Source organism: Chrysemys picta, chromosome 2, assembly GCF_011386835.1.
Source record: "Chrysemys picta bellii isolate R12L10 chromosome 2, ASM1138683v2, whole genome shotgun sequence".
Taxonomy (NCBI): domain Eukaryota; kingdom Metazoa; phylum Chordata; order Testudines; family Emydidae; genus Chrysemys; species Chrysemys picta.
This window is the reverse complement of record NC_088792.1, coordinates 3,037,798-3,063,285: the sequence shown is the minus strand read 5'-3', so window position 1 is coordinate 3,063,285 and position 25,488 is coordinate 3,037,798. Positions and strand designations below refer to the sequence as shown.

General features: G+C 47.5%; 1 protein-coding gene across 1 annotated transcript; it reads right to left on the bottom strand.

Annotated features, from left to right (window-relative positions):
* Positions 1-16,281: 16,281 nt before the first annotated feature.
* Positions 16,282-17,345, bottom strand: LOC101932967 (olfactory receptor 5J3-like). Its single transcript, XM_065586645.1, has one exon. The coding sequence runs from the start codon at positions 17,218-17,220 to the stop codon at positions 16,282-16,284; it is 939 nt and encodes a 312-aa protein (XP_065442717.1). The 5' UTR covers positions 17,221-17,345.
* Between the last annotated feature and the right edge of the window lie 8,143 nt (positions 17,346-25,488).

The window sequence follows — 25,488 nt, the reverse complement described above, 5'->3', positions numbered from 1 at the left end:
CCCAGCTCTGCTCACCCCTCCCCTATTCTCAGCAGCTCTATCAAAGCGAGGGAGCAGGGACCAGAGCCTGCTTCTGCTCCTGGGACAGAGAAGTAGGATCAGGACCTACCCGGAACTGGGGGGTGTCGTTCCCAGTGCCCATGGTAACGATCCTGTGGAGAAGAGCCCGCAGGAGGCGAGATTCCAGCTCCAGGGCCAGTGGCGGCTTCAGTTTGCTGGCAGGAGAGAGGAACCTGTCATACACTTTGCAGCACCAGCGTGGCGTTGGAACTGCCCTGGACATGACCCCCTCCCCCGCAGTGATCCCCTCCCTACGGCCACTGTAACGTTCCTGGAGTGAAATCAACCCCCCAGCCAGGAAAGAGGGGACTGGGGGATGGGAACAGCCTCAGCTGGGGGTAACCTAGCCGGAGGAGGATCTGGGACTCCCGGCTCTGGGCCCGATCAGCACGAGGGTTAGGGCAGCTGGACGGGAGGGTCCTGGTACCTGAGATTGTAAACCGCGGCCATGGAGCTGGAAATGATGGAGCTCGGCTCTGACACCTCCGGCAGATTTTCAATCAGCTCCTGGGAGACCCCGACGAAACAAAACCGCGTGTGAGACTCTGGCCCCGCAGACCCACAGGCGCTACCCAGGGAGGAGTCCAAAGTGCTCTGCAGAAACAGCCAGTGTCACCCCCACCCCCAACCAGCTGGGCCCCCCTATTCCGCCCATCCATCAAACTTCCTTCCCCGTCTCCCACCCAATTCCTCCCTCCCCTCCCCTCCGCTCTTCTCCCCCCCACCCCCAACCAGCTGGGCCCCCCCATTCCTCCCATCCATCAAACTTCCTTCCCCGTCTCCTACCCAATTCCTCCTTCCCCTCCCCTCCCCTCCCCTCCGGGCTTACAGTTCCCCCACTGCCAGCTCCTGATCAGTGTCACCATTATCCCCTTCCCTGCTCCCCAGCCCTCAGCCCCAGAAACCCCTGTCCTCTGCTTCCCCCTCCGGTCCCACTAACGCTTCCTCCCATGTCTGGCTCCCTCGCCCCAGGGGCCGGGCACGGGGTTCCACTCACCGCAATGCTCTCCACAAGGGCTGCTTTGGAAACGTGGGGCTCCAGGGTGTCCCGCCCCTGCCGCTGTGCCGAGGAACACAGACTTGGCACAGCGTGGAGGAAGCGGAGCTGAGTGGCCCTGTCTTTCACCAGCTAGGAGTGGGGTGAGGGGAGAGAGAGAGAGCCTGTTACATAGGGACCTCCCCACCCAACCCAAACCAGCTCCAGGGCTCAGGACCTCCATGGGGTTGGACAGGGAAAGCCGCCCCTTCCTGAAACCTGTGTTGCCCGGCACAGACCGGGTTTGTACCTTGGACAGTGTCTGCGGGGAGCGGAAACCTTGGCCTGTGTGGGACAAATGTCCCCACTTTGGGGTGCCAGATAACAGAGGAGACGTGTCCCCCCATTGGGGGTGAGGGATTGTCTGGGACAAGACCCCCCTGCCTGGGTGGGGATGGAACAAAGAGCAGGACAGACCCGGTGGCAGCGCAGTAACAATTGGGGGATTTTTGTACCTCATCTCTGCCCTGGAGGTGCTTCTGGATCATCATGATGGTGTCGTGTTCAGGGGACACCTCCTCCTCCTCCTCATGGGCACTGGGGGTCTCTGCACCAGGGAGAGAAGGAGAAAGTATAATCCCTTCTGCTGCTGGGGGGATGCAGTGAACAGAGAAGGCTCCATGTTTCCCCCTTCTCTGTAAGGAGCCCCATGGCAGCGAGGGCCCCACCCTACCCCTGCGAGAGACGCCCTCAGCACCGTGAGCCTCAGGGCCCCATGGCAGTCAGCCCCGCCCCCCACATGATCAGGGGAGGCTGGAGCTCCCCCGACTCCACCCAGCATCCCCTGCTGCGGGGCGGGGCTGTGCCCCCCCCCCCCCGCACTGGTGTTAGTGGGGCTCACACGGGTCAGTCCCGGCACCTTGGTGAGCCAATGGGAACAGGGTATTACTAGTCCCCCTCCGCCCCAGTCCTCCTCCCTTTCCCCTGGGTCTCCCCTCACCTGCAAAGAGGGAGCCTTCATCTGCAGACCTGTCAGACCCCGCGGAGGAGCTGCTGGCCCCTCGGGAGTAGGCGGAGCTGCTGGTGTATGTCCCACAGTCGCTCATCTCCTGCTCTGGGCTGGCAGGAGACTCCTCAGTTGCCAGGGTGGGGCTGGCGCAGGGCTCCTCAGTGGCCAGGGTGGGGCTGGCGCAGGGCTCCTCAGTGGCCAGGGTGGGGCTGGCGCAGGGCTCCTCAGTTGCCAGGGTGGGGCTGGCGCAGGGCTCCACAGTTGCCATGGTGCTGGATGGCTCCTGCTGGGCCCTGGGGCGCAGCTCCTGGCTCCTTGGCTTCCTCTGAAGGAAGCCCCAGAGCTGCCTTGCCCGGCTCCTGCCCTCTCCTGCCTCCCTCCTCCATAGCTGTACCCGAGGCCACCTCCATTTGGGCCCAGAAGGTGCCTCAGGGTCAGCTAGGGGAGCTGGTGTCTTCCTCCTCCTAAAGCATGCCAGGCAACTCCTCTTTTTAGCCTGTCCACAAGCCTCTTCCCCGCCCGTGGGGACAGAGGGGCCGCTCTCTTCCTGGGAAAGCCGGATGTTTCTTCCCTCTGGCTCTGGAGCCACCTGCCCGGCCTTCCTCCTGAGCATCTGCCTCAGCCGCTCCATCCTGGAACTGAGTGGGGAGCAGCCGTGAGTCTGGCTTCAAAGCAGCCTCTCATGAATGGGGCCTGCCTGCTCCCCAGCCCACCTCCCCTCTGCTGAGGCAATTCCTCCTCCCCACACATCCCACCCCAGGGCACAGGAACCCTCAACCTGGGGAACAAACTCTGCCAAGCGACGGGCTGGGAGCCCTATTGGTGGGATATTTCCACCACACTGGGGATGGCTCTGGAGAACTCCACTTACTTACTCTAGATGGGATGAAGCTGGATGGCAGATGCTCGGTGTTGGTCCTTCCTTTCCCCTCCTCCTCGATCTCCTGCACCCAGGTGGCCTGTAAGGGGTGCTGCAGAATCCCCTGCCAGCAGGGCAGGGGGTAGAAGTCGGGAGATCGAAACTGACTGTGAAAACAAGACAATGTTTTATTGCCATTGGATGGATAAACTCAGGCCAGCAGCCAGGGGTTCACAACACTGACCGACGGCCAGCAGGACACCTCCCATCACAAGGTCTCCTAGTACCTCACGCACATTCCTGAAGCGTGACGGCCCAAGGGCTGTAGGGGAGTGTCCCCAGCCCCACTGATGGAAACAGAGGCCTTGGCAGGAGAAGCCGCTGCCTCAGGGTTGCACTGGGAGTCAGGGATAGAGCCGGGGATGGAGCCCAGGAGTCCTTTGTCCAGGCTCCCGCACGAACCGCTAGAGGAACACTCCCCTCCAGAGCTGGGAAGTGCCAGTCTCCCTGGCTCCCAGTGTGACCTGTTGTAGTGACTGATGCATTTGCTACTTGTCCCCCATCCAAAGCCAATAACACATCTCTGTGTTGGCAATCATGAGTTAGACCTTCTCAGCACCCCTCCGTCTCCCGCAGCTGTCAGGTATTCCTTGGATTATGGAGGCTTGGATGCTGACAGGACTGGAATTTGTTACTGGCTCACTGGGTGTTTCTAGCCAATGAGGGTCTCAGTCTATCCTCAGAGGCCCACACCCCCAGACACTGAAGATCAGGGTGGATTGATTTCATTCCAAATGTTTTGTATTTGTATTTTTGAGTTATTTTCCTAATGAAAGATTGAGTCTCATGAAATTCTTAGTAGTGGCCGATGACAGAACACAGAGCAATGGTCTCAAGTTGCAATGGGGGAGGTCTAAGTTGGATATTAGGAAACACTTTTTCACTAGGAGGGTGGTGACGCCTTTGAATCTGCTACGATAGAGACCCTTATCTTGTACTTAGAGCCTATATTTTTTCTTACCTTCTACACAGATGACGATTTCTTTCAAAAAAATCCACACAGATATGAAAAAAACCCGCACAGAATGTCCTCCACACCGACTGTCTCTTGGTCCTCTGAGAGAGACCACGAGATGGAGACTTGCTGCAGCAAGGCTACAGGGGGTCTCCGAGGTTCCCCCTGCCCTGCATCCCTGTCCTGCCTGGCTGTTGTCAAGGGAGCTCTGTGAGGTCACAGACGCCTCATCATCTTTGCCCAATAGGCTGAGTTCCTGCCGGAGGCCTTTGTGAAGTCACTGCCACACCCACCTTTCCCTTGCAGGCCTGATGTCTGCCCCTGGCCAGCCCAGTTGGATGTTTGAGCTGCACCCCGGGTCACCCCACTTGGTCATTATTGATTCTGGGGAGCAAGCAGGCTACCCAGTAAAACAGCAGAGTCTGTTCCTCACCCCACACTGAGTTTTTCATAGAGGCATCAGTTATGAAACAATTAGATCTCCTAAGGTGGCCTCTATTTTACGGGCTATGAAATTTCATACTCTTAGCACCCTACTGAGCCCAATTGCTTGTAATTCTCTAAAAGGCACCTTCCTAACCAGTTATGATGGTAGGACACCAGGAAACAGAAACGCCACCTCTCCCCTGGGTAATTTGTTCCAGTAGCTAGACTCTCTCACTGTCATAATTAAATTGGGAATTCACAAAACAGGCAAACTTGTTTTCCTCCCTCAATCTATGGATAAAAACTAGGTGTGAGGGGATAGATCTACTGGTTCATTAATCTAGAAACACGTGGATACAAGAATGTATCATTTCAGTTCACTAACCACACATCAAAGTTCCTTTGTTTAAGAAATCAGTTAGTTTTAAATGCAAAACATTTTGATACAACTTTTTTCTTATGCTTCTCTTTCTAGCTCTGGCATGACCTTGATGTGTGACCAAAGAGAGGTCACTTCTTTTTTCTTTCCCTCTGTACCATGGAGATGGAGAAAATTCTCTAAGTCCTAGCAGGAGAGAGATTTGAGCACATCAGGCGTGTTAGGGCCCTTGTGTTCTGAAAGACAATGAGTGATTGTTGTTTGGGGCAAGAATCCCAATGGATTTGCTACTTGTCCCCCAACCAAAGCCAATCACACATCTCTGTATTTTCAATCATGTGTTAGACATTCTCAGCACCCCTCTGTCTCCCGCAGCCCCCAGGTGTTTCTTGGATTATAGAGGTTTGGTTGCTAAGAGAACTGTAAGTTTTTTTATTGGCATCCTGGGTGTTACTAGCCAATGAGGGTCTCAGTCTGACCCCCGAGGCCCACCCCCCAGACACTAAAGATCAGGATGGATTGATTTCACTCAACGTTTTTTGTATTTGTATTTTTGAATTATTTTCCCAATGAAAGGTTGATTCTCATGAAATTCTTAGAGCTGGCAGATGACAGAACCAGGATCAATGATCTCAAGTTGCAGTGTGGAAGGCTTGGATATTAGGAAAAACGTTTTCACTAGGAGGGTGGTGACACCTTTGAATCTGCTACGATAGAGTCCCTTATCTTGTACTTAGAGCCTATATTTTTTCTTACCTTCTACACAGATGACGATTTCTTTCAAAAAAATCCACACAGATATGAAAAAATAAACGCACAGAATGTCCTCCACACCGACTGTCTCTTGGTCCTCTGAGAGAGACCGTGAGATGGAGACTTGCTGCAGCAAGGCTACAGGGGGTCTCCGAGGTTCCCCCTGCCCTGCATCCCTGTCCTGCCTGGCTGTTGTCAAGGGAGCTCTGTGAGGTCACAGACGCCTCATCATCTTTGCCCAATAGGCTGAGTTCCTGCCGGAGGCCTTTGTGAAGTCACTGCCACACCCACCTTTCCCTTGCAGGCCTGATGTCTGCCCCTGGCCAGCCCAGTTGGATGTTTGAGCTGCACCCCGGATCACCCCACTTGGTCATTATTGATTCTGGGGAGCAAGCAGGCTACCCAGTAAAACAGCAGAGTCTGTTCCTCAACCGGTGTCAAGTATCAGAGGGGTAGCCGTGTTAGTCTGAATCTGTAAAGAGCAACAGAGGGTCCTGTGGCACCTTTAAGACTAACAGAAGTATTGGGAGCATAAGCTTTCGTGGGTAAGAATCTCACTTCTTCAGATGCAAGTAATCACTTGCATCTGAAGAAGTGAGGTTCTTACCCATGAAAGCTTATGCTCCCAATACTTCTGTTAGTCTTAAAGGTGCCACAGGACCCTCTGTTCCTCACCCCACACTGAGTTTTTCATAGAGGCATCGGTTGTGAAACAATTCAATCTCCTAATGTGGCCTCTATTTCACGGGCCATGAAATTTCACACTCTTTGCACCATATTAAGCCCAATTGCTTGTAATTCACTAAAATGCACGTTCCAGAATGACAACCATATATAGGTGTCTAACTACCTACTGCTGCTGGGAGACGCTGTGATATGAGGACACCAGGAAACAGAGAATCCACCTTTTCCTTGGGTAATTTGTTCCAGTGCTTAGTCTCCCTCACTGTCAAAAAAGTGTGTCTTACTTCTCCTTTGAATTTCTCTGGCTTCAGCTGACAGCCCTTGGTTCTTGTTGTGCCTTTCTTGGCTAGATTGAATTAGCCCTGCCCCATGAAATCCGATCTCCCTGTCCTGCTGGGAGCCCCCGAGCAAGTAGAACTCAGTAGGGGCCTCCTAGCTGTTTCTCTGCCAGGCTGGTGACAGGATTTCCTCTCCGTGGGGATATCAGATGCACCTGCAGAGGCAACGCAGAAGTGAGTGCGCTGCATCAGCCCGGCCTTGGGCTCAGGGCTTTGGCCTTGGCAGCTTCTGCTCCAGTCACGTCTCTGGGTGCCTGGACTCAGAGCTTCTGTCCCCCCTGTGGCTGTAGCCAGGGCTGGACACTGGGCTCAGGACTTTCATGCCCCTCCCCACTCCTGTCGGCTCTCAGGATACCTGGGCTCGGGGCTTCTGCCCGGCATCTGCAGCTGGGGCTCAGGGATTCCCTTGTAGTTCCTTCTGGGGCTCAGGTGTCCATTTTTCTGGATGCCCCAAAAATGGTAGGAGCCGAGGTGCTCCCAAGTAGTAGGTAGGAGCTGAGGTGCTCCCAAGAGCAGGGACCCACCTGCACATCTGGGAACCTCCTCTAGCTTCAGAAAGGTTGCTGGCTGCTGCCCTTGGAGCCCAGGTCTGAAGGCAGCACGGAAGCGAGGGTGACAATGCTGTGACCCCCCTACAACAACCTCTGAACTCCCCCATTCTCCCATTTTGGTCGAGACCCCCATGGTTATAATACCATGACATTTCAGAGTGAAACATTGAAATTGTGACATTCTTTAATTTCAAGGCCAGAGGGTTTTTAAATTAGTCAAAGTGAGCCCTGAATTTGGTAGGGATCTGGCTATTATGGAAGTCCTAGCAGGTTTGCACTCCCAGTTCTCCTGAAAGGCCATTGAGAATTCATGCTGCCTGAGAAGCTTCCCAGAATAAGCTACCAGGACTGGGGGCAATTGAAAGAAACCAACCAAAGCCTGAGCTAGGATGGAGAGCATTGATCCAAGCGGTGTTGGAACCCCTCCACCCCCACCTGCCTGCCTGCGGAGAAATGGACAGAGGGGCACTGATTTCTATTTGTGAACTTACTAAAGACCATGGGCTTCAGCACGAGCCGTATAGCCCATACTCTGAATTCTTGGATAAACAGCAAAGTTGGGTTTTTAGAAACCTTTCCCCCCAGTGTTCTGTATCCACTTTGGATTGTGCCCAGCAGAGGCTGGTGGAGGGGAGGGGAAGGTAGAGGAGGCCATGCAAATGTTGTGGTATCTGCACTACCCCACAGACACACACACACAGGACCCTCTGTTGCTTCTCACACAGCAATGCACAGCATATTAGCCAGGACAGTAAATTATTTGGCCATAACCTACAAAATCCTCAGTGTTGAAAGTACAATTTATCTAGAAAACAATGGGAGGGAGGGGTTAGAGAGTTGCAGTAACCACCTGGATTTCCAGTCTCTGGCCAGGCACATCCCCCTCTCCACAGTTTTCACTGATATCTTCTCCAAACTGGTCCTCCTGATATAATCTGAGGTCACATCCTGGCCTTTAGGGACATTGGCAGGATCTTCACTGTTCCCAGCTGCAGCATCACCCTCGTTTCTTCCTTGTGTCAGGATCCTGAACTCGACCATCTCGTGGTCACTGCCTCCCAGGTGCCCATCCACTTTTGCTTCCCCTACTAATTCTTCCCGGTTTGTGAGCAGCAGGTCAAGAAGAGCTCTGCCCGTAGTTGGTTCCTCCAGCACTTGCACCAGGAAATTGTCCCCTACACTTTCCAAAAACTTCCTGGATTGTCTGTGCACCGCTGTATTGCTCTCCCAGCAGATATCAGGGTGATTAAAGTCTCCCATGAGAACCAGGGCCTGCAATCTAGTAACTTCTGCTAGTTGCCGGAAGAAAGCCTGGTCCACTTCGTCCCCCTGGTCTGGTGGTCTATAGCAGACTCCCACCACAACATCACCCTTGTTGCTCACACTTCTAAACTTAATCCAGAGACTCTCAGGTTTTTCTGCAGTTTCATACCGGCGCTCTGAGCAGTCATATGCTCTCTTACATACAATGCAACTCCCCCACCTTTTTTGCCCTGTCTGTCCTTCCTGAACAGTTTATATCCATCCATGACAGTACTCCAGTCATGTGAGTTATCCCACCAAGTCTCTGTTATTCCAATGCTTCATTCCAATATTCCAATATGTCATTTTTTACTAATCAGTATTTTCCAGTGTAGAAAGCACTGGGCTTCAATTGCAGCAAGGGAGGTTTAGGTTGGACATTAGGAAAAATTTCCTAACTGTCCTGGTGGTTAACCACCGGAATAAATTGCTTAGGGAGGTTGCGGAATCTCCATCATTGGAGATTTTTAAGAGCAGGTTAGACAAACACCTGTCAGGGATGTTCTAGATGGTGCTTTGTCCTGCCGTGAGTGCAGGGGACTGGACTTCTGAACTCTCGAGGTCCCTTCCAGTCTTATGATTCGATGATTGATCCAATATTGTGCTCTAATATTTTTCATTGAAACTTTATTAATACAAGATAAAAAGAACCCCCATGAATGGGGTTGGGTTGCGGGTCCACTCTTGAATCCCGGAGGAAGTTGCGTCTGAGTGTGCTTCAGTGGATTTATGTCCTCTCACCATTAATCACAATGGGCTAAACTCTATTATCCCTTGGCTCAAGTCTACCTAGCAGAGTTTAAGTGTAAGGCATTTCCGTGGGGTAGAAAGTATCCTAACTACTGCTGGCCAAAATTCTTTGGCTGAAACTTTTTTTCAGAGAAAAGTGCATATTCAGCTACACCAGAATGTTTGCCCAATTGTATTGGGTTCTTCGGGATGGAAAAACATCAAATAAATTCATTTCCCCACTGCTAAACCTTGCTGTTCAGTGTCCCACCTCTGCATGGAGGGGTGAAAGTAAAGCTCTAAATCAGTGTTGGTGAGAACAGGCTTGTTTGCATTGGGAAGTTATTCCTGAGCAAGATAATATGTGACTTTAAGGCACTAGAGCTATCCTGGTATGGACACTCTTAACTTACTGGATTAAACTAAACCAGAAAATGGCATTCTTATTTGGCTACGGCTGCACTACGGGGGGGCGATTGATTTCAGATACACCAATTCAGCTACGGGGATAGCGTAGCTGAATTCGATGTATCTGATCTGACTTACCCCGCTGTGAGGACGGCGGCTCCCCCGTCGACGGCGCTTACTCCTGTCTGGGCTGGTGGAGTACGCGCGTCAATTCGGGGATCGATTGTCGCGTCCCGACAAGACGCGATAAATCGATCCCCGAGAGATCGATTTCTACCCGCCGATCCGGGCGGTAGTGAAGACAAGCCCAAAGGCCATATAGGGAGTTACATTAAATAGCCGTAGAGTCAGTTTCCGTGTCGACCAGCCCTAAAGCAATAGAATTGTGTCAGTGGTGAGAATAGGGCTAATCAGTATATAGCAATGATGAGGAAAAAAAAGTGTATGATCAAAAGAACTCTGTGAATAACTGATTTCTTGGTTTGCTGGCTAGTCTGAAACATAAATGAAAAACTTTAGTTTCTGGTTGACCCAAATTGATTTTTTTTTCAAAAATTTCCATTTTTTTGGCTGACTGACAAGTTGAATGAAATATTTTGTTTGATCAGTTGCAGTTTTTGCAATTGTTATATTTTTTAATAAAATTGAAGTAAATTTTGAAACAAAAAGTCTTTTAAATGGGAAACTTAAAATATTTAGAACTTTTCGATTTTCTGAGGTTTAGATCAAAGCAAAACCATCCAGCTCATTTGACACAGATTCATAAAATATTTCTGTTAACCCAAATCTGCGTTGCTCAGAAAAAAAGGATTTTGGTCCAACTTCCCTCTCCCCCCAGTTCTAATGAACACTATATCGTGATACTCAAAGTAAAACTAGTCCAATTCAGATTAGTCATGAGGCTCACATTTTCAACAGGGAGAGTGGTTAACGGCTGGAATGAACGACCATGGGAAGTGACGGTTTATCCAGCTAGAGCGGCTGTGAAACCAAGACCTGATGGCTCTCCGGAAGATACACTTAATAAAATGCCAGTTAATGGGCTTAATACCGAGGATAACTGTATAGGACTGTGACCTGAGTTATACAGTTAGACTAAATGATCTCATTGTCCTTTCTAGCCCTTAAAATATATGATAAATGTCTAGCGTTGCTGTAAGTAAACCTATAAAATCAATATATGGCATTGACAACGAGGAGTCCAGTGGCTCCTTAAAGACTAACAAATGTATCACGATAGTTTATGCCCAGATACATTTGTTAGTCTTTAAGGTGCCACAGGACTCCTCGTTGTCTTTGCTGAAACAGACTAACACGACTACCCCTCTGAAATATATGGCATTGGTGGGACTAACATTACATGAGCATTATTATTGATACTACTTCATTAATTCATTAGTATTGGGTTTAATCCCGACCCCATTCTGTTAGGTGCTGTACCAACATCTAACAAAACAAAAGAAAGAAACCCAACCTCTGGCCAAAGGAGCTTGTAATGTAAGCTTAAAATAAGAGACAACGATACAGATGACAAACAGATGGGGACCAGCACAAGGTGACAACAAGATGATTGAGAATAAAGCTGTATAAGAAGTATATAGAGCCTTGTCAGAATTTGATTTTTAGTTTTTTTATCATTTTAATTGATAATATCGATGTTTATGTTTAAGCCTTTTTTATTTTAAATGTTTAAACCTTTACAATTGCGGGAAATTATGGGGATCAGACACTGGGAGGTCAGACATTCTTTTTAATGACAGTCGACACTGAGATTCAAAAAGTTAAAGCTTTATAACTGTTAAAACACAAATGCTCAACATCACTTGTCACAATAGATAAAATAAATATCCTTAAATCGAACTCGAATACATTCTGAAGCTGCAATTTTTCTTACTTTGCCTATCTGTAAATTTCAATTATTATTGATGGCAACATTTTTTTCGTTGGTTTGTGTGCATATGGTGAAATCAATATTTACCAACATTTATTGAGAAAAATGTATTCCTTCCCAGCCTAAGTATATACAATAACCCTGTTAAGAGTAGATGTATGGAACACTAGTATGAATACAGATGTGATCAATATAAAGACAAGTGCAAAGTACTTCACTCTAGAAGGGAAAATCAAATGCATAATACAATGTGGGGAATAACTGGCTAGGGAGAAGTGCTGCTGAGATGGATCTGGGAGTTCAAGTGGATCACAAGTTGACTAGGAGCCAACAATGAGGTTGTAGATCAATCTCTGATAATTTTCATATGACTTTACATTGTGCCTCTTCATATAACCTTGTGGTGGGTCTACCCACGTGTGACCTCTGTTTTCATGGAACTTTGTATCAAGGCCTCATTTAAAAACTTTGCATTGCCCTTGGTATAATATTATAGCCCCTAAGGATAGAATAAGATAGAAGAAACATTTCTTTTTGCTAGCAGTAGAACAAGAGCTCTTCCCCCCACACACACACTCTTAATCAATTGCCCTGTTGAATAAATGAGGTGTGAATGAGCAAGGCATGGAAGGCAAACAGCCTCAATTGTTGGAGAGGGGCTGGGAGCCAGACCCAAGGACAATAAAACGTGTCAAGTGGGCTCATTAAAGACAAGCAGACATACTGACAGCCTCGGGGGTTAGAAGGGAGCACCTTCTTTTGGAAACACCCTTTTTGCAGCATTGGGACAACACTCAAAAGAAAGCAGCACAAAGAACCAATGGACACAGACACAGAGTTTGAATCTGGTATAGATTTGCATAAGAGAAAAGCTGCTATAAAAGTGAGGTGTCTTGCAGAGGACCCCGGGTCTCGTCTTGTCAACATGGGAGCATCGATCCGGATCGGCAGAAGCCCGGCTCCACCCCCTCCCCCATCTAACTCACCTGGCCAGTGAAGTTAAGGGGAGCAACTAATTGGTAACAACAAGACGGAATGGGTTTGTGTGTGTGTGTGTGTAAGTGTAATATATTATATGCATATAATACAGTGTTAATGAATACATGTATTACTAATAAATGTGGCGTTTTGCCTTATTCCCCCTGAAAAGATCCTGTGCAGTACTTTAAGTACAACATTTTGGTGGAGAATGCGAAAGGGGGAGCAAGCATAAAATCCACAGTTATTATAAAACTGGTGTGCACACCGCCAGCTTTAGCAAGCCTGGCACTAGAGAAAAAAGAGTGTAAACTTTCAGTTAATTAACCAAACTCTGAAGGATATAGGAGTTTAGGTTTAAATTGTGTTCATGACTGAGCTAAAGAGGAGAACTTTCTCACTCTGATCCGGGGAAGGATTAACCAAACTCTGAAGGATATAGGAGTTTAGGTTTAAATTGTGTTGTAGAGGTACTTACACCCTCAGCCGTAGCAATACTGAGCTAAAGAGGAGAACTTAGTGTTTCTCACTCTGATCCGGGGAAGGATCTAATCCGGGGAAGGATTTGTATAATTGGTGTATGAACCCTCGGTGGTAGCAGACCGAGTAATACAGAGGGAGGCTTAGTATCTCTCCCTCTGGCCCAGAGTGGGTTAAAAACATAACATACAGATCTTGTTCTGTTAAGCCAAACTCTGAAGGATATAGGAGTTTGGGCAGTGTAGTGTGGTTTATGTTTGTTTGTTTTTTGTTTGTTTTGTTTTGGTAAGTAATATTGTGGTAATTTCACAATTTTAAAGAAAATGTTTAAGAAACGGAACCAGGAAGGGTGGGGGCTAGTTGAAAAGCCCACCCTCCTTGCTAAATTGGTAGTGGAACAAGGCTTGTGCCCATGGAAAGGAACTGTTTATTGGAAAAAGCAGGATCGGGCCCAGGCAAGCAACAGATAAAAAAACTGAAAAACAGGTTGGGTACAGAGAGTTAAAACAGCACTCTCAAATCTTACAGCAGCAGTAACATCAGGAGAAGAAACATTTGAGACCCCAGAAGGGGGCAGACCTTTGGGACCCCTCTGGAGATTGGGAAGGGGGATATTTGGGTAAATTCCTCCTCCCAGGGCCAAAATGCCATTGAAACAGTTAACAACAGTGCCTGCTTGTGCCTCAGATCTCCAGGCCATGGCAAAATGGCTAAAGATTTTAAAACAAAAATTTTTTTCTAGATGGAGTGTTAACGCCCTTTTACTAAAAAAAAGGGAGAATTTACACTCACAAGAAATGCACCACTTAATTAGCATTTGTGCAGCCCCAAGTACCAAACACACTGTGGCAGAGACCAAGCAGGTTCTGCCATGGTAAAAGCACTGTGCTAATTTGTTTCCAAGTTTCTATCTTTCAGGCTCTAAACCGGAACATCAGGAGAGCTGGTACCAGCTAAAGAGTTATAAAATACCATGGTTATAGTGTCATGACAAAGTCTGTGTTCAGTGTTCTGTGTTGCATGTTCTGTGTCTGTCTCTAGTGGTGTCCTGTGCTAGCATTGGGTCCAAAAAAAGAGAAAATAGTACACTAAACAGGGCAAATGTCTTTTCCTCTCTCTACTTCCCCTATGTCCATCCAATTTATCAATCACCACTTGTGTCCAAAAAACTTTGGTCCCCAATGCATCAGGTTTATTTTTTATTAGGTTCTCTAATAGTCATTTTCTTGTTAATTTTTGTTCTTAATACATTTGTATTGTTAGTTACATTTGCTTGTATTGTTAATTCCACACTTTCCTCTATGCACTCTGGTTCTATTTCCCCAAGCCCTAAAGGGTAGTTCTTGGGCCCCCATAACCTGTAAGACCTTGGCCCATAATTGTATGGCCCCATCTTTTAGGTCCCCAGAAACCTCTTAAAAACAACTGTTAAAAATAGAAAATTCTGCAACATTTTGGCAACTGAATGTTAGTTTAAGTCCAAATCAGCTTAAGCTTGCATAACAACTGTGGTACTCCTACAAAATCTTATTTGTTGTGTGTGCTTAAAAAGTGACTTTTATTGTTTGATGGCTATTGCAGCATCAAACTTGGGCCTCATTTTGTTTGTCAATGTACCCTATTATTGTAATGGTAATGGTTTTGTTGTATTTCCAATTATTATAATTATAATTGTTTGCATTTGTGTTTATTTTATATCTGGTGTTTAGTCAATTGTAATGGTTTTAGTTATATTCACCTGGTTATAAGTGTTTGGCTTGTTTGCAACAAATACAAAAGATTTATATGGTGACCACTCAAGAATTGTTCTTGAGAGGTCAAAAGGGGGACAATGTAGATCAATCTCTGATAATTTTCATATAACTTTACATTGTGCCTCTTCATATAACCTTGTGGTGGGTCTACCCACGTGTGACCTCTGTTTTCATGGAACTTTGTATCAAGGCCTCATTTAAAAACTTTGCATTGCCCTTGGTATAATATTATAGCCCCTAAGGATAGAATAAGATAGAAGAAACATTTCTTTTTGCTAGCAGTAGAACAAGAGCTCTTCCCCCCCCACACACACTCTTAATCAATTGCCCTGTTGAATAAATGAGGTGTGAATGAGCAAGGCATGGAAGGCAAACAGCCTCAATTGTTGGAGAGGGGCTGGGAGCCAGACCCAAGGACAATAAAACGTGTCAAGTGGGCTCATTAAAGACAAGCAGACATACTGACAGCCTCGGGGGTTAGAAGCAAGCACCTTCTTTTGAAAACACCCTTTTTGCAGCATTGGGACAACACTCAAAAAAAAGCAGCACAAAGAACCAATAGACACAAACACAGAGTTTGAATCTGGTATAGATTTGCATAAGAGAAAAGCTGCTATAAAAGTAAGGTGTCTTGCAGAGGACCCCGGGTCTCGTCTTGTCAACATGGGAGCATCGATCCGGATCGGCAGAAGCCCGGCTCCACCCCCTCCCCCATCTAACTCACCTGGCCAGTGAAGTTAAGGGGAGCAACTAATTGGTAACAACAAGACGGAATGGGTTTGTGTGTGTGTGTGTGTAAGTGTAATATATTATATGCATATAATACAGTGTTAATGAATACATGTATTACTAATAAATGTGGCGTTTTGCCTTATTCCCCCTGAAAAGATCCTGTGCAGTACTTTAAGTACAACAAGGTGCAGTTGTGAAACAGGCTGTCTAGGGGGGATTACCAGGTATGTTGTATGTAAGACCAGGGCGGTGCTGGTTTGGCTCTGCTTGGCACTGGTGAGGCCTCAGTTGAAGTTCTGTGTCTAGGTTTGGTAGCCACGCTTTAGGAAAGATGTGGCCAAATAGGAGAGAGTCCAGAGGGGAACAACAAAAATGACAAAAAGGGTTTACAAAACCCGATTTATTAGGAAAGTTTTTTTAAAAATGGGCATGTTTTGTTTTGAGACAAGACGACTGAGGAGGGACCTGATAACAGTCTTCAACTACATTAAGGGCTGTTACAAAGGGGATAGAGATCAATTGTGGCAGGCCATATGAGGCCCAGACACTAAAGAGAGCAAAAGCGTTGAATTCTCATAATGCGAGTCACATACTGAGCATTAATTAAAGTAACACATTAAGAAATTAAATCTAGAACCAAGTTTATTTTATTTTTAATCTCAGATAACCTTGCAGGGCACCATTTCAAATACATTAATGGTCAAGAAACAAGGAAAGTTGTCTATATTCCAACAGCCACATAATGACAGGACATTAGGTAACATTGTTCCTCTCAAGCAATTGTAAAACATCATTTCCACATGCTACATCAGTTCTTTGAGTTTCATTTAATTCTTGTACGACATTTGTAATACACAAATCAAGGCAGTAACACCTTGATTACTACGTAGTAGACCATACTACGATCCTTCTTCCAATTGTTCTTCTCAATTGACTGGAATTGTCATAGTGAACAAATTAGCTGAGAATGTTTTTCCAGTCTATCCCCCTCTTAAGAGCATCCTTAATCTCCTTGTTCCTCAGGCTGCAGATCAGGGGGTTCAACATGGGGACCACCAGGGTATAAAACACAGCAGAGATTTTCTCCTGTTCCAGTGAGTAGCTGGAACTGGGCTGTATGTGGCTTAAGCTCACAGGTCCATAGAACATGGTGACAGCTGTCAGAAGAGAGGCACAGGTGGAGAAGGCTTTGCGCCTGCCCTTGGCGGAGCAGATCCTCAGGATAGAGAAGAGGATGTACATATAAGAGATTATGACAATCAGGAGGGTGGACATGGCAATAACCCCAGAGAACGCTACAAGCAAAATCTCAATGATGTGGTTATCAGAGGAAGCGAGATTCAGCAATGGGTTAGTGTCACAAAAGTAAGGATTGATGACATTGGGTCCACAGAATGACAACCTCAGCAAGCCACATGTGTGGGTCAGTGAGTTCATGAGCCCCCCTACATGTGAGCTGGCCACTAGATGAATACAGACTCTCTTAGACATAACAGCGGTGTAGAGCAGAGGGTTACAGATGGTTACATAGCTGTCATACGCCATCACGGCCAGCAGGAACCCTTCTGTGGTCACAAACACAACAAAAGAGAAGTATTGAGCAATACAGGCAGAGTAAGAAATGCTTTTACTCCCCACTAAGAAATTCACCAGCATCCTTGGAGCGAAGACTGAGGAGTAGCAGAGGTCAACAACGGACATTTTACTGAGGAAGAAGTACATGGGGGTGTGGAGTCGGGGATCAACCCAGATCAACACAATCATCCCAAGATTCCCCACCAGCGTAAGAACATAGATCACCAGGAACGCCGCGAAGAGGGGTATCTGCAACTCCTGATGATCCGTCAGCCTCAGAAGGATGAACTGGGTCACCATGCTCTGATTGCCCTCAGCCATTTATACAGGGGTGCATGAAACCATACCTGCCGGGATAACAAGAGTGAGCAACATGGAAGAAGGAAATTTCATGGCATGAATTAAATCTGAATGACACCACCGGGCTTGAATGTGGGTAGTGAATATCTTACAGGAAACCAGCCGCCGTGATGTCTGGGAAGAGCTGGGATGGACCTTTAAATTTACACTCCGTTTTGAACAGGGCTGAGATTTTCAAGGCTGTCTAGGAGATTTAGACATCCAAGTCTCCATAAAATTGACTGGAATTAGGCATCCAGTTCCCCATAGGGCATTTCCCGATTCATGTACATTATCACAAATTTTCTCCAATGACATATACCTGGCATGGGTTTGAGTTTGAGCTAGATACTTTATATTGTCTGCTCACTGAGGTAAGTTAGAAAGCACTCATACTTTAAATCCTTTCAGATTAGGGTGACCAGACAGTAAATGTGAAAAATCGGGATGGGGTGGGAGGTAATTGGAGCCTATATAAGAAAAAAGACCCAGAAATCGGGAATGTCCCTATAAAATTGGGACATCTGGTCACCCTATTCCAGATAATCCTTTTAGATGACTACAAAGTCTGTTATGTCCCAGTCACTTGGTTACTGCTGCTTCATAACACATCCCCTGGCAATGCTGCTAATCCCAAGCATTTGAAAACCATTATCAGGCTTCCAAAAATCATGCAATTGGTTTAAAATCTTGAGATCTTTTAAAACTAATACACAAAGGGTTTAGAGAGGGGGCAGGGAAGTGTAATTCTGTTTTGTGCAAGATTTTTATATTTCAGAATTTGGATTAGGAACAAACCCACAGGTTTTGAAAAGTCTCTGGAAAAGGGAATGGATCCCTGGAGTCATGGACACTGACAATTTTGGATGTTCCCAGCCCCCAGGGCAATCTACATGTGTATCTGCTCCAAGGCCATGGACTCTGGAAGCTCTGAGGTTGCTAGCAGGCCACTGGGCAGGTTGCAAAGGAGCTGGGCAGGTGAACTAGCGGAAACCAGGCAGGATTCTGATGTAGGCAGAGTTTCCTCCATTCCGTGGTGCTGCAGTGAAATTGGCCCTTCTTGATGAAATGTTCCAATTTCACTTAGTCAGCAAATTGCAATGAAACAATGTTTCTGGGCCCTGGAGACAGTCAGGTTTTCAAGCTTTTCTTAGCAACCCTGAGGGCTAAAAACATACTTTAAAAAATCTGAGATTCTTAACTGATCACATGACTGAAAGAGCTGAGGCTTGAAGAGATGCACCAAATACCATGAGAATTGGTAACTATGCCTTCAATCTATGCTAGCCTTGCTCTAGGAGATTTCTGGCCCCTTGTCTCCAGTCCCAGTTTCTTACGCCTCCTAGTGGTACACACTGCCAGGTCCTTCATCTCTCTAGGTCATTCGCCGTGACACAGGAATATGATACAGGCGGGAAATGGCGAAGGAATAACATTGGCACAGAAGCAACAATGGAAGGCTGTGTGCAAGGCTCTGAAGGAGGGAGGGAGGATGCTTAGAAGAGGGAGCATAGGGGGATTACATGAAGCCACAGGTGAGAGAGTGAGATAAAAGGAGAAAATGCTGTATCAGAGAGGAGTGTGAGGAGAGTGGAGAGAGAAAGAAGGAAGAAAGAAGGCTGAAGAGACACGAAGGCAAAACTATGTAACACCTCAAAAGTGAGGCTTTCTCCATTTGCTTCCTTCTTCTGGCTCCCCCCGTCCCCATTTAATCGAACACAAACAGCTTGTTTTCAATCCAAGCCCCTTCACAGTCTATCAACACCATGAGACTCATCTGCTATTGCAATGTCATCTATCGCCTCTGCCCTCCCACTGCTTCCCATTGGTTACAGTTTTCAAACAAACACGACCATGACTGGGGCTGCCGCAGTGCAAATAATTCCTGTTATTTCCCCCTTGTGGTTAGAGATCGGCCACACCAGAACCCACTGGATCCAAGTGTCCGTCCTCCCCCTCCCCCTCCCCCTCCCTCACTCACACACACATATACAACAGTGGATAATGGTCAGACTGGAAGTAGGGGCACTAGACTGAGATAGTCCTTTAATTCCTGGCTCTGCTTCACACTCCCTCTCTTACTATGTTTTTCCAGAGAACCTAGTACAGTGGGGCATTGACCTCTAATTGATAACACGACAACCATAAATACAAATTTTATAACCCTGATTTAGCTCTATAATTGGCTGAAAAGCCCAGAATCTGAAAATCCTCAAAGGTTGAAGAAGTCGGATCTGAATCTGATTCCAGATCTGAAGTGTGTAACTCAGATTCATCTCTATGTATAATCCTGGATTCTTACCTAATATCCATCTGGACCTTTCAGGGTCTTCCATGAACCATGTCCATTGCCACTGTAATTTCCCCTGAGACAGAAAAATGAACAAACAAACAATGTCTGTCTCAAGTTGCAATGTTGACTGCGCTAACGTCACATTTCCAAGTGTAAGCAGAGTCAGGATGAGCTCTACCCTGACATCTGGTGGTGAATTATGGCGAGTGTGGAAAAGAACTCCAGGGGCTGATCTGGTTTGCATAGGCACACCCACTCGCCTGGCATGAAACAACAGCAACTCAAAGTGGTTACTTTGGCTGGTGTGGGATCCCCAGTTTCTCTGTTATTGGGACAGGAAGAATAAAGTTTTGTTACCCTGATTCTGTGAATCAAGGCCGGTGGAACTGTTGTATGACTGAAGGACTGAGTGAGTCCTCCACCATTACCTAAGTAGCACTTGCTTGACAAGGGGCATGGGTTACAAAACCAAGTGAACAGAGAGAAAATGGGGACAGGTGTTTGTGCCTGGTGGTATGGGCCCTCTCTGAGGGTTTAGAACACCCATTGCACTACCTCCTCTCTCCACTGTTGAATGTCAGATTTCAACTTTGATTCTATTACAAGTCTATTTACAGGCTGCTGAGCTGAATTCACTTTGGGCCAATGGTGCACTAGAACTGGGGCTCCCCTACTATGAGCTGAAACTGCTAAGAGCTGAAATCACAAAAGAGCTAAAGTTACCAAGAGCTGAGATCACTGAGGCTGTGTTAACTAGTGGGGGAGCCTGAAGCTATATTGCTAAGCGGCTGGCGGAGCAGCTGGCAGAGTGGAGCCTCATGGGGACAGTTGGAGTGGAGCTGAGCGACTCACAGTGAGTGGAGCGGCTGGAGGAGCAGCTAGTAGAGCAGAGCGGAGCCTTGTGGGAGCAGCTCACGGGACAGCTGGTGGAGTGGAGCGGCTCGTGGTGAAGGCTGCGGTGGAACCCCGTGGAGAGGCAGCCGGTCGGCCTCGGATCACGTAAGGTGCCCCTTAACACCCTGCGTGCCCCCCCCCTTGAACTCTGGGGCTGCACTGACCAGGGACAGAGACTTTGGGGGGTTGTTGGACTTTTGGGACTTTGGTGATTCTTGGGTTGCTGGTTTCAAGAACCAATGGGAAAGGACACAGCCCAATTTGCTGGGGTGGGTTTTTTTGCTCATGGTTTGTGTTATGAATCCTGTTTGTGGTGTTTTTCCAATTTAATGCTGATGTCGTTTACCTCGTGTTATTAAACATTTTCTGTCACACTCAGACTCTGTGCTTGCAAGAGGGGAAGTATTGCCTCTTAGAGGCGCCCAGGGGGTGGTATGTAATTGTCCCAGGTCACTGGGTGGGGGCTCGAGCCGGTTTTGCATTGCGTTATTGAAACGGAACCCCGAGATACAGAACCCGGCCCTTGTTGCTGCCAACTTAGATGGGCAGAAGGGTTACACTATGTTAATCATTCTGGCTTAATTAAGCAGAATTTACAAGCCATTAAGAATGCTGCTGTTGTTTTCCGTGCTTTATCTCTTAATCACACCTTTAGTTTTGAGGACCTCCTTCCAGACCTTGGGTCATGGTTTACGGGGCTCTTTCAAACAATTGTTAAATAAATTCTTTTCTTTCTATGTGTTATTTAGACAATGATACAATGTGCCAAATGCCTGTGTAATGCTATAATCAAAAGCTCTGCTGTCCATAAGAAAACCCAGTATCTGTCCCTCCAGCTTGATCGCAAATTGCATAATGGGCCTGACCCCCCCTTAACAGAGCAGCCTTTATGTCAACCAGTGGCCATTAGGGGGAAGCAGACACTTCAAGTACACAGTAGCCTGAACTTCCCAGGTGGAAGATGATGGGGTGTCTTCTTTGTCCTCCCAAATATACAAAAACAAACCTTAGCTGTGCACCTCAAGATAACATGTGTTCCTCTCCCCACTCAAGCTGTTTACTTCTTCCTCTTAGTTCTCTGTGAATTTTCACAACCCTCCATTAGCATTCGGTTCAGACTGGTGAGAGGAGGCCCATTAGGAGCCATACAATACTTAATTTACATGTAAACAGACAGACAGAGAAACATTTCTTATCTGACAGAAAACCTGCCCTTCACCTGGTGACCAGTCCATAGACACAGACCTTACGAACACAATTCTCAGAGTATATACATAACTCCTTACACAGCATCGGTACGTGCATTTCACCATGATACTGACGACCAGTGTGACCTCACATGACACTCTTCTGGAGAACTAGACTGTACAGATCAGACTCAGGGGATCCCTGTAACCCCTCTGTACCCCTCGCCAGTCGGCATTAAGAGGTTCCGGGGTCACAGGCAGTGACAGGGTTACAGTAACATCTTTGATTCTTTGGCCCATTTATTCCATCCAAATATTAGACAACAGGTCTCTGACCCCAGCCCATCAAATGCCCTGGAGTGGTGAGGAAACTGAGGCAGAGACAGGCACAGAGTGTCTGTAGGTTTGTATGATCGGTACCCTCTTGTGCTTTATATGATTAAGTAAAAAAGCAAACACGTTAATTGCTTCTCAGCTGCTGTGTGCCCCTGAGAGAGTTAAACTGTAAATCAGAAACGTCGCGCTCTTTGGGTGGAGTTCTGGGGTCGGATGTTTAAGCACAAGGGAGTCCGAAGGGTCAGCGCTGTGCCCAGAGGAGCTAGGCAGTTGGACAGCGGGTTCCAGCTCTCAGGAGCGGGTACTAGATGTCGGCCTTGCTGGAGCCCGAGACATAACGAACAGTGTGAACCGAGGGCTGGGAACCAGAGCAGGCCTGGCCTTGGCAGAACAGTAACACACCAAGTGGCAGCTAACCAAGTCAGCACACTCCTGACCAGCGAGGATGGAACAAAAACACCCAGATCTCTCCGGTAACTACAGAAACACACTCCTAAGAGACGGTACAAGAACACACCAACCCCTCCTAAGATGAGGATGGGATGTCAGGATAATGGATGAGGATATTTTGTTTGAACTAGCAGGTACAAGGATAAGGGTGGGAACCTCTGGAGTGTGACGTAATTTCTTTGTATCACTGTGTAAAAGGAGAAGTCGTAGGAGGGTGTAACGCTGCTGGTTCTGGCGGAACCCAACTGAGAGTGTCAATTCAGCACAAATTGCTTAAAACAGGGCAGTTACAGCCCAAGGCTGGGGTTTTTCCACCTCTAAGGCAAACCAAACCAGCCAGACTAAGAGGACTTTGGTCTCACCCCACTGGCTAACCACAAGTCACACAAGCAATTCCCTTAGACACTCCAGTTTTCCAGTATCACATCCTTGCCACTCGTTATGGGGATGAATGGTTATGAAATCCAATGCCCCAGTAAAAGAAAAAGGGTTCTCCCGATCCCAAAGGACCAAGCCCCAGCCCCAGGTCAATATACAAATCAGATCTTACCCACAAATCACACTGTTGCCAATCCTTTAGAATCTAAAATCGAAAGGTTTATTCATAAAAGGAAAAGGATATAGATGAGAGCTAGAATTGGTTACATGGAATCAGTTACATACAGTAATGGCAAAGTTCTTGGTTCAGGCTTGTAGCAGTGATAGAATAAACTGCAGGTTCAAATCAAGTCTCTGGAACATCCCCAGCTGGAATGGGTCATTCAGTCCTTTGTTCAGAGCTTCCATTTGTAGCAAAGTCCCTCCAGAGGTAAGGAGCAGGATTGAAGACATGATGGAGATAAGGCATCAGTCTTTTATAGTCTTTTCCAGGTGTAAGTACACCTCTTTGTCCTTACTGTGGAAAATTACAGCAAAATGGAGTCTGGAGTCACATGGGCCAGTCCCTGCATACTTTGCTGAGTTGCAAGGCGTATCTGCCTTCTCTCAATGGGTCAATTGTATAGCTGATGGTCCTTAATGGGCCATCAAGCAGGCTAGGCAAAGCTAACACCAACTTGGGATGTCTCCCAAAAGCATAGCATAAGTTTGAAATACAGACAGTATAGAGCCAATATTCATAACTTCAACTACAAAACTGATACACACATATAGACAGCATAATCATAACCAGTAAACCATAACCTTGTCTAAGACACCTCTTTTGACCCCCTTTATACAAGATTTGGTGCCACTACAGGACCTTGGTTGCAACCATGTTCTATATGGTCCCAGTTCAAATCCATAACGTGACAGAGGGGCATCTTTGTAGTGGCCGAGGGGCCAGCATCCTGGTGTGCTGACTGAACTTTTACCTTGTCATGGGCACATGTGTGTTAATTCCCTGTGACCCGCTGGACAGGGCACTCGTATCGTGCTTTGCTGAAAATGAGCCTGGCCGAGCACCTTTGCCACTGCCCCGAGCCGGTGGTTTCTCTTTCTGAATAACGTCGAGGTCTGCTGGAGCAACACGCTGCACCGTCTGCTAGTCCAGCTGACCCCAGAGCTCCAAGAACAGCAGCACCAGCATCATTAACAACCCTGCAGCCCCAGCAACGCGCCACAGCACTAACAGCACTACACAGCAGCTCAGTGCCCGGACAGCGAGCCCGGGGACCCTGGGACTGGGCCGTGGCTACACTCCGGTCAGGCTCTGTGAGCTTAGAACATCTGGGCAGCTTCCCGCTTTGAATCCTACGTCTGGGTCTAGAAATACCATTAACTTAGAACATTATGAAAAGCAATTGCTAGTTTTGCCAAACTAAAGACTTGTTTAATTAATGCTCTTTCTTTATGTGTAGTGCCACAGTTATCTTACCTGTTTTACCTCATTGGGTCCTTCGCTCAGTTTTAGGATATTCGGATACCAAGTTTAATGATACCAGTGTCCTGTGACTTAGTTTACCTTAACTGAATTTGCATTTGCTTCTATGGGATTTCTTTGAGCATGGCTACTGAATGACGTTAATGATATTTGACTCTTAGCCTATCTCAAGTTGAATAATAAACACATTTGTGTGGTGTAAATAACTAATTTAATATGTTATTTTGTGCTTGTTGGATTTTGTACTCAGTTTTATCGATACCAGTGCTTTAGATATAGCTAATGAAGCGATCTTTACCTGAAATAACAATGATCAATAATTCCATCTTTGGATTTTAGTTTTCCCTGAATCAGTTGTATGAGAAGCAATTAGTAATAATTCTGTAGGTTGCTTGTTGCTTCTCAAACTGAAGAATTTTTCATAATTGTATGAATAGCAATGTAGTAGTTTTGGGCCGCGGTTCGGCCCTCAGCGGGGCTGTGGGGTAGCCCACTGCCTCCCTACAGTCCGAAAAGAGCCCCGAGCCCCAATCAGGCTGGGGCAGTAATCACACAGTCAGGCCAATACCCAGGCCCTTAAGCAGGGACTGGGTCGGAGTTGGTAGCAGCCCAGGCCCTAGGCCAGGGCCGGGCAGCAAACCAATCGTCAAGCAAGTACCCAGGCCCTTAAGCAGGGACTGGGTCGGGGTTTGTAGCAGCCCCCAGCCTCTCTAGGCCAGGGAAAAAGGGGAAGTCTGCCACCCAAGGGGTGGGTGGCAGGGGGACGCAGGCCCTCCCACTCCACTGCGTCCCGGCCCGGGGCCCTAGCAGTGACGGAAACTCGCTGCTGTCAGTGGGGATCCTGGCCACAACACACTGACATCGGCTCTGGCAGTGCAGCAGCCAGACTGGGGTCAGCTGCCCCCGGGCTACTTCCACACTCCCCCTCGTAGGGTACCTGGGCCGGACTAGTGTCCTTGGTGCTCTCCACCAGCATCGGTTCCTCGGGGTAGGTAGCAGAGGGCAGGTTCGGCTCCTCCTCGGGGTACCTGGCACGGGGCAGGCTTGGCCAGTCCTCCTCGGGGTATTGGGCAAGAGGTAGGCTCGACCGGCCCGGTGAGTCAGCAGGCTGCTCGCGGCCTGCGGCTGTCTCCCAAGCAGGCGCTTGGCCATGGACGTCTGCTCTCTCCGCCGGCCTGGCCTCCAGTGAGCTCTGCAAGCGAGCTTTTATACTTCCGGGTCCGGGCCGT